Raw genomic sequence first — 15,034 nt, forward strand, 5'->3', positions numbered from 1 at the left:
CCCTTCAGTATATCCTCTCTTCTCGATATCCGCCAGGCCTCAACCTCCGCTAATTTCAAGTTGCCGCCGCTCATACCTCACCTGTCTTTCAACAACTTCTTTGACTCTGTACTTCCGCCTCGACTGACATCTCTGCCCTTACTCTTTGCCTTTAAATATGTCTGCTTGTGTCTGTGTATGTGCGGATGGATGTGTGTGTGTGTGTGTGTGTGTGCGCGAGTGTACATCTGTCCTTTTTTTCCCCTAAGGGAAGTCTTTCCGCTCCCGGGATTGGAGTGACTCCTTACCCTCTCCCTTAAAACCCACATCCTTTCGTCTTTCCCTCTCCTTCCTGAAGAAGCAACCATCGGTTGCGAAAGCTAGTAATTCTGTGTGTGTGTGTTTGTGTGTTTTGTTCATTGTGCCTGTCTGCCGGCGCTTTCCCGCTTGGTAAGTCTTGGAATCTTTGTTTTATATATATATATACCAAGCGGGAAAGCGCCGGCAGACAGTCACAATGAACAAAACACACAAACACACACACAGAATTACTAGCTTTCGCAACCGATGGTTGCTTCTTCAGGAAGGAGAGGGAAAGACGAAAGGAAGTGGGTAAGGAGTCAAGGAGTCATTCCAATCCCGGGAGCGGAAAGACTTCCCTTAGGGGGAAAAAAAGGACAGGTGTACTCTCGCACACACACACACACACACACACACACACACACACACACACACACACACACACACACACTGTGGGTGGATGTTATACTTAACAGCCGAATTAAGTTAATAATTGGCTCCTTCTACCGACCCCCAGACTCCGATGATACAGTTGCGGAACAGTTCAGAGAAAGTTTGAGTCTCGTAACAAATAAACACCCCACTCATACGGTTATAGTTGGTGGGGACTTCAACCTACCCTCGGTATGTTGGCAAAAATACTTGTTCAAAACCGGTGGTAGGCAGAACACGTCTTCCGAGATTGTCCTAAATGCATTCTCCGAAAATTATTTCGAGCAGTTAGTCCACGAACCCACGCGAATTGTAAATGGTTGCGAAAACACACTTGACCTCTTGGCCACAAACAATCCAGAGCTGATAGAGAGCATCATGACTGATACAGTGATTAGTGATCACAAGGTCATTGTAGCTAGGCTCAATACCATTTCTTCCAAACCCATCAGAAACAAACACAAAATAATTTTATTTAAAAAAGCGGATAAAGTGCCACTAGAAGCCTTCCTAAAAGACAATTTCCATTCCTTCCGAACTGACTATGCGAATGTAGACAAGATGTGGCTCAAATTCAAAGATATAGTAGCAACAGCAATTGAGAGATTCATACCTCATAAATTGGTAAGAGATGGAACGGATCCCCCGTGGTACACAAAAAAGGTCCGAACGCTGTTCCAGAGGCAACGGAAAAAGCATGCAAAGTTCAGAAGAACGCGAAATCCCGAAGATGGGCTAAAATTTAAAGACGCGCGAAATTTGGCACGTACTTCGATGCGAGATGCCTTTAATAGGTTCCACAACGAAACATTGTCTCGAAATTTGGTAGAAAATCCGAAGAAATTCTGGTTGTATGTAAAGTACACAAGTGGCAAGATGCAGTCAATACCTTCGCTGCGCAGTGCCGATGGTACTGTTATCGACGACTGTGCCGCTAAAGCGGAGTTATCGAAAGCAGTTTTCCGAAATTCCTTCACCAGGGAAGACGAATGGAATATTCCAGAATTTGAAACACGAACATCTGCTAGCATGAGTTTCTTAGAAGTAGATACCTTAGGGGTTGCGAAGCAACTCAAATAGCTTGATACGGGCAAGTTTTCAGGTCCAGATTGTATGCTAATTAGGTTCCTTTCAGATTACGCTGATACTATAGCTCCCTACTTAGCACTCATATACAACCGCTCGCTCACCGATAGATCTGTACCTACGGATTGGAAAATTGCGCAGGTCGCACCAGTGTTCAAGAAGGGTAGTAGGAGTAATCCATTTAACTACAGACCTATATCATTGACGTCGGTTTGCAGTAGGGTTTTGGAGCATATACTGTATTCAAACATTATGAACCACCTCAAAGGGAACAATCTATTGATACATAATCAGCATGGCTTCAGAAAACATCGCTCTTGTGCAACGCAGCTAGCTCTTTATTCGCACGAAGTAATGGCCGATATCGACAGGGCATCTCAAGTTGATTCCGTATTTCTAGATTTCCGGAAAGCTTTTGACACCGTTCCTCACAAGCGACTTCTAATCAAGTTGCGGAGCTATGGGGTATCGTCTCAGTTGTGCGACTGGATTCGTGATTTCCTGTCAGGAAGGTTGCAGTTCATAGTAATAGATGGCAAATCATCGAGTAAAACTGAAGTGATATCAGGTGTTCCCCAGGGAAGCGTCCTGGGACCTCTACTGTTCCTGATCTATATAAATGACCTGGGTGACAATCTGAGCAGTTCTCTTAGACTGTTCGCAGATGATGCTGAATTTACCGTCTAGTAAGGTCATCCGAAGACCAGTATCAGCTGCAAAGCGATTTAGAAACGATTGCTGTATGGTGTGTCAGGTGGCAGTTGACGCTAAATAACGAAAAGTGTGAGATGATCCACATGAGTTCCAAAAGAACTCCGTTGGAATTCGATTACTCGATAAATAGTACAATTCTCAAGGCTGTCAATTCAACTAAGTACCTGGGTGTTAAAATTACGAACAACTTCAGTTGGAAGGACCACATAGATAATATTGTTGGGAAGGCGAGCCAAAGGTTGCGTTTCATTGGCAGGACACTTAGCAGATGCAACAAGTCCACTAAAGAGACAGCTTACACTACACTCGTTCGTCCTCTGTTAGAATATTGCTGCGCGGTGTGTGATCCTTACCAGGTGGGAATGACGGAGGACATCGAAAGGGTGCAAAAAAGGGCAGCTCATTTTGTATTATTGCGTTATAGGGGAGAGAGTGTGGCAGATATGATACACGAGTTGGGATGGAAGTCATTACAGCATAGACGTTTTTCGTCGCGGCGAGACCTTTTTACGAAATTTCAGTCACCAACTTTCTCTTCCGAATGCGAAAATATTTTGTTGAGCCCAACCTACATAGGTAGGAATGATCATCAAAATAAAATAAGAGAAATCAGAGCTCGAACAGAAAGGTTTAGGTGTTCGTTTTTCCCGCTCGCTGTTCGGGAGTGGAATAGTAGAGAGATAGTATGATTGTGGTTCGATGAACCCTCTGCCAAGCACTTAAATGTGAATTGCAGAGTAGTCATGTAGATGTAGATACACACACACATATCCATCCGCACATACACAGACACAAGCAGACATATTTAAAGGCAAAGAGTAAGGGTATATATATATATATATATATATATATTACAGCAAATGACTGCTGAATAAACAAAAACAAATATTTTGTCTTTAAATTTCTTGGTAGTTTCTCCACCTGTATTCCCACTAATTCCAGATCGAGAAGTTTCTGACTTTTCAGCAAATAATGAAAAGGACACAAAGTGCTTGTGAGATTACAAGAATTCAGCTGTAGACATGTAATAAAATGTTACCTGTGCTGTTCCAAGCCCTAGAATGGGCATCTTCTGTCCATTGAAGAAAGTTAAGTATTCCATCCTGTTAGTCATCTTGCTGTTCCTGGTTTAGTAAGCAGTAATACTTGTGTGATGCCTGCAGACTGTGCAGCATAACTCAGTACTTCACTACTTATAGTCATTATCTACATAATTACCTTACATGTTACTTGTCCTTTATGACATTACATAAACAGTGAGATAACTCTTATGAGATACCATCTGCTATTAAAATCAAGTGTCTTTTCATTCATATCTTCATGGAATGGCGATGTACACTGATAACTCATCCCAACTCTGCTACTGAAGTACCAGTAGCATATAACCTCTTATTTGACAGTGGCAACTGCAACCTTGTAACTCATAAGGCGGAATTACCTGTGTTAATAGTCAGCAACTGCCAGTTGCAGATTGCCTATCTCACAGCTTCAAGGAGAAAAAAAAAAATTGATTTTCAGTGTTTCATATAATTATTGGCCAAATTTATAAGTTAAAAATACTCTCATACTCTACTCATTAAGAGGTACAAACTTACATTAAAGGTTTAACACAGTAAGTTACATATTAAACTTAGAAACTGTAACTATAGCTTTCAGGCAGCATTAAGTGACAGCTCACAAATTACCTGCATTATATTCTTCGAGTATTTGAGAATGGGAGCACTTGGTAATTTACAACATAATTTCAAAGCTTTGTGAAACCTTTTCTCACTGACACACCAACGGAAAATAATGAAAGGAAATAAGATTATATCTTACTACATTGTCATTGATAATTACAACAGTTTGCTGACGTTATCCACATATACCACTGAATGTAAGTGCAAAATTATAAAATCAACTCAGGAGATATGACTTAATAAACACTGAAATGTGGGGAAAGCCAGTTTTTCTTAAAACAGAGCATGAAAATACAACACGGATTAAAATTTGGTATAAAAAACTGAAACAGTCAATACAAAATACTTTTTCATTTCTAGTGACTGAACAGTATTATCGATGAATATAAATTTTTCATTTAACAATAAGCCACTACACAGGTACCTACACTATGTGATCAAAAGTACCTGGACGTCTGGCTGAAAGTGACTTACAAGATCATGGTGCCCTTCATCGATAATGCTGGAATTCAATACAGTGTTGGCCCATCCTTAACCTCGATGACAGCTTCCACTTTCGCAGGTGTACGTTCAATCAGGTGCTGGAAGGTTTCTTGGGGAATGACAGCTCAGTCTTCACAGAGTGCTGCACTGAGGAGAGGTATCGATGTCGGTAGGTGAGGCCTGGCACAAAGTCGGCCTTCCAAAACATCCCAAAGGTGCTCAAAGGATTCAGGTTAGGACTCTGTGCAGGCCATTGTATTACAGGGACGTTACTGTCATGTAACCATTCCGCCACAGGCCATCCATTATGAACAAGTTGGCTCTGAGCACCATGCGACTTAACTTCTGAGATCATCAGTCCCCTAGAACTTAGAACTAATTAAACCTAACTAACCTAAGGACATCACACACATCCATGCCCGAGGCAGGATTCGAACCTGCGACCGTAGCGGTCACGCGTTCCAGACTGAAGCACCTAGAACCGCACGCCCACACTTGCCGGCCTATGAACAAGTGTTCGATCGTGTCGAAAGATGCAACACCATCCCCGATTTGCTCTTCAACCATGGGAAGCAAGAAGGTACTTAAAACATCAATGTAGGCCTGTGCTGTGATAGTGGCATGCAAAACAACAAGGGGTGCAAACCACCTCCATTAAAAATACAACCCCACCATAACACCACAGCCTCTGAATTTTACTGTTTGCACTACATACGCTGGCAGATGACGTTCACCGGGCATTCGTCATACACACACCCTACCATTGGATCCACTTTGTGTACCATGATTCGTCACTCCACACAACATTTTTCCACTGGGCAATCATCCAATCTTTGCGCTCCTTACACAAAGTGAGGCATCGTATGGCATTTACCAGCATGATGTGTAGCCACTCACTCATGAAATCCAAGTTTTCTCACCTCCCGCCTAACTGTCATAGTACTTGTAGTGGATCCTGATGCAGTTTGGAATTCCTGTATGATGGTCTGGATATGTGTCTGCCTAAAACACAGTACGGCCCCCTTCAGCTGTCAGCAGTCTCTGTCAGTCAACAGATGAGGTCGGCCTATACGGTTTTATGCTGTACGTGTCCCTTCACATTTCCACTTCACTATCACGTCAGAAACCGTGGACCTAGGTATGTTTAGGGATGTGGAAATTTCGCATACAGACGTATGACACAAGTGACAAGTGACACCCAATCACATGACCACATTCGAAATCCGTGAGTTCTGTGGAGTGCCCCATTCTGCTCTCTCATGATGTCTAATGACTACTGAGATCACTGATATGGAGTACTTGGCAGTACAATGCACCTAATATGGAAAACGAATGTTTTTGGGGATGTCCAGATAGTTTTGATCACATAGTGTTTCAAATTTTAATATATTTTCATACGATTAGCGATTACAATGAAAAAGATGTTTCTTCATTAGAAACTGCACAAGTCACTGCTGGTTAATTAATGTTTCCATTAGAAACTTGTATCATTCACATGGAAAAATGTTGCTACAGGCAAGAATGAAACCAAGAACCTCACACACAGGTGCCTTACGTCTACGCATTCAACTATTCTACTACGATACAATTTTAACAGCAGTTGGAATCTTTGTGATATTCAAAATCAAATTTTTTGAGTTTCTATGAGAACTGTGTCATAGCAATTAAGACACTGACATCTGGGTGCTTTCTTTCATATCCTGCAAATGTGGATCAAATGAAGAATGTGGATGAGACCATGAGATGTGCCCAGGTCCATCAAGTGTCTTTTGCTTGTATAACAAATTGTTTTACCTAATGGGCAAGTTCGGTCAGTCATTCAAATTTCCACAAATTTTAACTGTCATAGGAAAAGTCAGAGATATCAGAAACCTCTAGGGCTCGGGTGCTCATTTAGTCAAAAGGAGCCTTCATCAAACAGATTAGTGGCGCCCAATTGCCCTCAAGTATGAGCTCGGCATTAAGTGCTTTTCTTGTTGGTTTAGGGTTTTGTGTAGAGGCTGAGTTGCTCCTTGTAGTTGAAGCCGAATCAGAATACTTCACGAGATTTGTGACCAGATGTAATATCTGATGTACTTAGTTTTTTTTTTAAATTTTTAATCCGATTGCCATAGTTGCTTTTCTTGACGCAGAGGTACTGCTAATCAGTGCCTCTGAAATTCCGTGTGTAGCCAAGGAAACATTTGACTTCAAGTTCTGCAGGTGTCACTGGAGTAAAAGAAGGCAACTCCTACTTACATCACAAAAAAGCATGTCCATGTTCACTACTTTCCCTGTACGAACACACATTTCCTTCAATGGGTGTACATATCACTGGAGTGACTCTTCAATTATAGTAGAACACAACTCTTCACACGATGTGTGTCTCGAAGGCTCGACATGATGTTTAAGATTACAACATAATTTATCTGTCCCAAAACAATCCAGTCTTTTGTTTTCATTCTTGGAGTGTGTGTTTATTGCTCAATGATCAAGCCACCGCCAGGCCACAATGCTGAAAGGTAAAAGGCTTCGCCCACAGGAGATGAAGCCGTTTGCTTCCTGTCACACCTTGCACATGGTGGCCAAAATTGGAACCAATATTATACTTTGTGCAGTTACATATAACATGTGGTTTTTCATGGATATGCTTCCCCTCATCAACTTGCGTTAACAAAAAAATTAATTTTATTACTATTTCGAGCTGTAATTTCTTAACCTTCACTTGATTTGATTGCAGCTACATTTTTTGTGAATGTGAATAGATGTACTTCTTGTAGGCTATGATTATAGTCTATAAATATTTTTAAAATTTTTCTATATTTCCACTTTTGAGAAACATTAGTCAAAGGCTCTTCTGGTTAGTTATTTTTGTTTAAAATTTCTCATTTCAGATTTTTTCCCCTCTTCAGACATTTATCTTAGCATATATTTTACTGGTTTATTTCCTGGCCTATTCATTATTTTGTTGCATGCATGTTGTATTCAATCATAAAATGATACAACTTTAGAATATCAACTTAATAAATGCGTCACAGCCATAATCAATCTGATAACAGAAAAAGATTTAATATGAGTATAAAACAATGGAAAATCCAGGATGGAATATAATGTGTGGTTTCAGTTGCCCGAGACTGCAGTGTGTGTGTGTGTGTGTGTGTGTGTGTGTGTGTGTGTGTGTACTGTTGACGAAGGCCTTAATGGCCGAAATCTGTAATTGTGAAAGGCTTTTTGTAGAGCCTATCTGTGACTCAGCAAAATTTAATTCTTGCGGTATGACACTTCTTGAAACTGACCAATTAATTTATATCAAAATCATCAATTTTAGAGCAAATGTGGGTTCCAGCTGTAAAATATAAAAGTGCCCCCACCCTCAACCCCACCCCCCTTGTAGGAGGAGCGGTTAGATGGTGGCCAGTTCTGGCATAGACAAGATGACACTTTACTAATATTAACTTTTCATCTGTAACTTTTTTGTACAATGCATAATTTTAGAGATAATCAGTTGTCTCAGGTTAAAAGAAAACTGTGTATCTAGTAAACACCTATTACTGTAGTTTTATAGTTGTTTCTGATGTGGATAGAATGTGACCACTTTGATGATAAAGTATAAACTCTATAATCAAGCAATCAATAGAGCCCTGGTGGATAGCTATTAGCAGTAAGTATTTATTGGAAGGTAAAACCTTCTGAAGAAATGTGCATGAAAGTTGTTAGTACCAAATAGTATAATGAACGAAGGAGAAATAAAATCAGAGCAGCCTTATCGTTAGATGATTTAATATACAAGAGTGAGGGCTCTGCAAGTAGCATAGCTAAAAATGTAGAAAACAAGGAATTAGGTAACATATATTCGAAAAACTGGGTATAATTGATATAGTACATCATCTACATACCCACTCCGCAAGCCACCATATGGTGCGTGGTGGAGGGTACCCTGTACCACAACTAGTCATTTCCTTTCCTGTTCCACTCGCAGATAGAGCAAGGGAAAAACTCTTGTCCGAATGAGCCCTAATTTCTCATATCTTATCTTCGTGGTCCCTACACAAAATGTACGTTGGTGGCAGTAGGATCGTTCTGCACTTAGCTTCAAATGTCTGTTCTCTAAACTTCCTCAGTAGTGTTCTTCGAAATGAATGTCTTCTTCCCTCCAGGAATTCCCACTTGAGCTCCTAGAGCACATCCATAGCACTTGCATGCTTGTCGAACCTACCAGTAATAAATCTAGCAGCTCACCTCAGAATTGCTTTGATGTCTTCTTTCAATCTGACTTGGATCTCAAACACTCTAGCAGTACCCAAGAAACGGTTGCACTAGCGTCCTATACGCGCTCTCCTTTACAGATGAACCACACTTTCCTAAAATTCTCCCAATAAATCAAAGATGACCACTCGCCTCCCTGCCACAAGCTCATTCCATTTTGTATCATTTCGCAGTGTTATGCCCACATATTTAAATGATGTGGCTGTGTCAAACAGGACACAACTAATGCTGTATCCAAACATTACGGATTTCTTTTTCACACTAATCTGCATTAATTTACATTTTTGTACATTAAGAGCCAGCTGCCATTCATCACACCAACTAAAAATGTTGACCAAGTCATCTCGTATCAACATACAGACACTTACCTCCGACACCTTCCTGTACGACACAGCATCAGCGAACAAGTGGAAATTGGTGCACGTACTGTCATTTATGTAAACTGAAACAGCAACGGACCTATCACACTTCCCGAGGGCACTCCTGATGTTACCTCTGTCACCGTTGACGACAATGTACTGGGTTCCATTACTTAAGAAGTCTTTGAACCATTCACATATTTGCGAGCATATTCTGTATGCACGTGCCTTCGATAAGCCTGCAGTGGGGTACTGTGTCGAAAGCTTTTTTGAAATATAGAAATATGGAATCAGCTTATTGTCCTTCATCCATAGTTTGCAGTATATCGTGAGAGAAAAGAGCAGGCTGGGTTTCACATGAGTGATGCTTTCTAAGGCTGTACTGATTTGTGGAAATTATATTCAAACTCAGAATAGGCTCAAGAATCCTGTAGAAAACCGATTGTTAAGGATATCGGTCTGTAATTTTGCGGTTCCGTTCTTTTAGCATTCTTATAAACATGAGTCACCTGTGCTTTTTTCCTGTTGCTTGGCGCTTTGTCCTGGTCTAGAGATTCGTGATAAATGCAAACTAAGTATGCGGCCAGTGATGTAAGAATACATTTTGTTAAATTGAACTGGGATTCCATCCAGAACAGCCAACTTATTTGTTTTCTTTCCACTGTTTCTATATGTCAGGGATGCCTGTTACTAATCATGCACTGGGGCCTTTGTGCAATGGTAAAATGATGACACATTTGTACGATATCCTGCATGAATGATTTCTTAAATGTGGAATTTAAAACTTTGGTCATCTTTTTGCTATCTTCTACTGCCAAATCAAACTTGTCAATAAGTGATTGAATGGAAGCCTTAGATGCACTTAGTGATTTTACATGAGACCAGAAGTTTTCTGGGCTCTCCACCAGATCTTTAGCAAAGGTATGAACACGGTAGCTGTAGTACATTTCACGCCTTCATCTTTTCACAGACGCACAAATCTCTCTTAATTTTTGCCCGTCGTAATTTGCGCATCCTGTTTCGAACCATGACTGCAGACTGACTGACTGACTGCACCCCCTGCAATGAGACCACGCACATCCCACTCTATTGCATGATCTTGGTATTTATGCACAACAGACCACAGACTTTCTTTGAATGACTCTAGAACTGTCACAGCGGAGTCAGGTAGCCAGAAAAAACATCCAACAGATAAACTTTGTCACTGAGAGACATAAAGATAATAGTAAGAGGAGTCATGTACTCCTAGAGATTTACAATGGGGTGAATCCAACATTATGTAGGTGTTGGGAAGGAGGAGGATCGAATCCAAGGATGGGAAGGTCTAATCCTTGGTCAGGTGAATTCATAGACAGAATTACCAGAACCATTGTTGTGGAGAGGGATTAACGAAGGGACACTAACATCGAAAAGATAAAAAGGTATTTACATACATCTGTCCACAGGAGAAGATATTTTTGTAGCTCTTACTGAATAGGAAGCTATACCTACAGTCACTGTCAGTCACACTGTTGAAGTGTTCTCCAAAATAGTTAAAGATTTACTGACTTACCTGGGCACTGATGATTCTTTGCATTCATGTTTCCACTTGTAATTGACTTACCACAAAACTGAGTTTTGAAACTGTGGAGAGGGTTGCAGATTAGAATGTCGGCCAATAACTCCTTATGGTTAAGATGAACTTAAAAACTTTTCTGTCTCAATAATTTTAAGAAACCCAGGTTGTTGTGATCAATGATTTGAAAACAAAGTAAAAAAGAAAGATAATCATGTTATAGTATGAGGAAACATAACAAATATACTTCATGTCCATATCCACAAAAGTGAAACAATTTACATATAAAACTGCTTCATCTCCCAGTACCTACTGCAACCTACATCCCTCTGAATCTGCTTAGTGTATTCATCTCTTGGTCTCCCTCTACGATTTTTACCCTCCGCACTGCCCTCCAATACTAAATTGGTGATCCCTTGATGCCTCAGAACATGTCCTACCAACCGATCACTACTTCTAGTCAAGTTGTGTCAGAAACTCCTCTTCTCCCCAATCCTATTCAGTACCTCCTCATTAGTTATGTGATCTACCCATCTAATCTTCAGCATTCTTCTGTAGCACTACATTTCGAAAGCTTCTATTCTCTTCTTGTCCAAACTATCTATCGTCCACATTTCACTTCCATACATGGCTACACTCCATACAAATACTTTCAGAAATGACTTCCTGACACTTAAATCTATACTCGACGTTAACAAATTTCTCTTCTACATTTTATATCCTCTCTACTTTGACCATCATCAGTTATTTTGCTCCCCAAATAGCAAAATTCCTTTACTACTTTAGGTGTCTCATTTCCTAATCTAATTCCCTCAGCATAACCCAAATTAATTCTACTACATTCCATTATCCTTGTTTTGCTTTTGTTGGTGTTCATCTTATATCCTCCTTTCAAGGCACTGTCCATTCCATTCAACTGCTCTTCCAAGTCCTTTGCTGTCTGTGACAGAATTACAATGTCATCGACAAACCTCAAAGTTTTTATTTCTTCTCCATGGATTCTAATACCTACTCCGAATTTTTCTTTTGTTTCCTTCACTGCTTGCTCAATATACAGATTGAATAACATCGTGGAGAGGCTACAACCCTGTCTCACTCCCTTCCCAACCACTGCTTCCCTTTCATGTCCCTCGACTCTCATAACTGCCATCTGGTTTCTGTACAAATTGTAAATAGCCTTATGCTCCCTGTATTTTACCCCTGCCACCTTTAGAATTTGAAAGAGAGTATTCCAGTCAACATTGTCAAAAGCTTTCTCTAAGTCTACAAAAGCTAGAAATGTAGGTTTGCCTTTTCTTAATCTATCTTCTAAAATAAGTCGTAGGGTCAGTATTGCCTCACGTGTTCCCATATTTCTGCGGAATCCAAACTGATCTTCCCCAAGATCAGCTTCTACCAGTTTTTCCATTTGTCTGTAAAGAATTCACATTAGTATTTTGCAGCCGTGACATATTAAACTGATAGTTCGGTAATTTTCACATCTGTCATCACCTGCTTCCTTTGGGATTGGAATTATTATATTCTTCTTAAGTCGGAGGGTATTTCGCCTGTCTCAAACATCTTGCTCACCAGATGGTAGAGTTTTGTCAGGACTGGCTTTCCCAAGGCTGTCAGTAGTTCTAATGGGATGTTGTCTACTCCCGGGGCCTTGTTTCGACTTAGGTCTTTCAGTACTCATCAAACTCTTCACGCAGTATCATATCTCCCATTTCATCTTCATCTACATCCTCTGCCATTTCTATAACATTGCCCTCCAGTACATCGCCGTTGTATAGACACTCTATATACTCCTTCCACCTTTCTGCTTTCCCTTCTTTGCTTAGAACTGGGTTTCCATCTGAAGTGGTTCTCTTTTCTCCAAAGGTCTTTTTAATTTTCCTGTAGGCAGTATTCTATCTAACCCATAGTGAGATAAACCTCTACAGCCTTACATTTGTCCTCCAGCCATGCCTGCTTAGCCATTTTGCACTTCCAGACGATCTCATTTTTGAGACGTTTGTATTCCTTTTTGCCTGCTTCATTTACTGCATTTTTATATTTTCTCCTTTCGTCAATTAAATTCAATATTTCTTCTGTCGCCCATGGATTTCTACTAGCCCTCGTCTTTTTACCTACTTGATTCTCTGCTGCTTTCACTACTTCATCCCTCAAAGCTACCCATTCTTCTTCTACTGTATTTCTTTCCCCCATTCTTGTCAATTGTTCCCTTATGTTCTCCCTGAAACTCTGTACAACCTCTGGTTCTTTCCGTTTATCCAGGTCCCATCTCCTGAAATTCCCACCTTCTTGCAGTTTCTTCAGCTTTAATCTACAATTCATAACCAATAGATTGTGGTCAGAGTCCACATCTGGCCCTGGAAATGTCTTACAATTTAAAACCTGGTTCCTAAATCTCTGTCTTACCATTATATATGCTATCTGAAACCTGTCAGTATCTCCAGGCTTCTTCCATGCATACAACCTTCTTTTATGATTCTTGAACCAAGTGTAAGCTATAATTAAGTTGTGCTCTGTGCAAAATTCCACCACGTGGCTTTCTCTTTCATTTCTTACCCCCAATCCATATTCACCTACTACGTTTCCTTCTTTCCCTTTTCCTACTACCGAATTCCAGGCACATATGACTATTAAATTTTCATCTCCTTTCACTATCTGAATAATTTCTTTTATTTCATCATACATGTTTTCAATTTCTTCATCATCTGCAGAGCTAGTTGGCATATAGACCTGTACTACTGTCGTAGGTGTGGGCTTCGTGTCTATCTTGGCCACAACAATGCGTTCGCTGTGCTGTTTGTAGTACCTTACCTGCATTCCCACTGTTTTTTATTCATTATTTAACATACTCCTGCATTACCCCTATTTGATTTTGTATTTATAACCCTGTATTTACCTGAGCAAAAGTCTTGTCCTCTGCCACCGAACTTCACTAATTCCCACTATATCCAACTTTAACCTATCCATTTCCCTTTTTAAATTTTCTAACCTACCTGCCCGATTAAGGGATCTGACATTCCACACTCCGATTGTATGATAATTGTATGATAGTGTAAAAAGAAGTCTCTTATAAACAAAGCAATAAAATGTGAAGTGGGTAAGTTATTTACTAAATTATAAAATGCAGTGAACAACAATAACTAAAGAGAGACATACCAGTATTTTGAACAAAGTATGTTGATTGCAACTATCTTTTATCCAAGCAAGCTGAATTATTTGATAAATATTTTCAAAAATAAAAATAGGTTTGTCTTAAGGTGCTTTAAGTTCTGATACTGAAGGGGAAGCATATTGCTACTTAGAGAATATTCTTTTTTCTGTTATGCAACATTGTAATTAGTCAAGTAAGTTGTGTTACAAGACATCTTTCACCTCAGTGGGGCATCTATGATGCAATATGGCGATTCTGTGGAATAACATGTTCCACTTCTAACCACAAAGGCTGACAAAAGATGTTCGTGGAAACTGATAATGTTGATTAGGTAGTTCTTAAGTATGGGAGATCCCACTGTACATGCTCTGGTTTGCTGTATGCGCACATGGATGCAAAAGAAGTCATCTCTGTTTACCGACGAGCTGTGACAGCGAAAGCACATATCTAGCTGCTGTGGAGGCCCACTTATGTTTTGGTGTCATCACTTGGTGCAACCTTGGAAGTCACAAAGAAAAGGGTGAGGGTGATAACGTAAACACCCAAAGAAATGAAGAATACACAAGAGATATCATTCTGCCTGAAATGGTCAAAGTAGTACAGCAGTGCATGTTATGATCTATTGTGTGCTACCAATTTATGCAAGATGTATGTCATCCGTAAGAGTAAAAGTGATTGTACAATGGAGAAATTACGATTACAATACAGCAGAGTTGCCGCAAGAATTTTTACATCATTTAGTAGCTTGAATAGATCTAAGATCTCTTTCAGCACTCACAGTCCAACTACAAAAGGAGAAGAAGTCACACGGCATGCTCTAGTGGCAATGCAGAGCATCTCCACGCAAGCAATAATTTCAAGAATGGTGATCACAAATTATCTGTAAGGTAAAGCACACACACTTGCAACCGGCTGACAGATGGAACACAACATAACCATAACCATCCAATGTTACACACCAGTATATTTGTATGCTATAGACAGAGAAATAATGTATGTGAATTCCGCGAGAGTAGATTATTTTTGAGATGTCAAAGAACATGGACCTGCCCAA

At 40.1% G+C, this 15,034-nt stretch overlaps 1 protein-coding gene across 1 annotated transcript in view; it reads right to left on the reverse strand.

Annotated features, from left to right (window-relative positions):
* The window catches only part of LOC126291848 (1,5-anhydro-D-fructose reductase-like), an 87,278-nt gene extending 83,599 nt beyond the window's left edge, over positions 1–3,679 (reverse strand). The window contains exon 1 of the mRNA XM_049985573.1: positions 3,551–3,679. Within this exon, the coding sequence (XP_049841530.1) occupies positions 3,551–3,625 (75 nt within the window). The 5' untranslated portion in view covers positions 3,626–3,679. The remainder of the gene's footprint in view (positions 1–3,550) is intronic.
* Between the last annotated feature and the right edge of the window lie 11,355 nt (positions 3,680–15,034).

The sequence above is a fragment of the Schistocerca gregaria genome, chromosome 9 (genome assembly GCF_023897955.1).
Source record: "Schistocerca gregaria isolate iqSchGreg1 chromosome 9, iqSchGreg1.2, whole genome shotgun sequence".
Classification (NCBI taxonomy): Eukaryota; Metazoa; Arthropoda; class Insecta; order Orthoptera; family Acrididae; genus Schistocerca; species Schistocerca gregaria.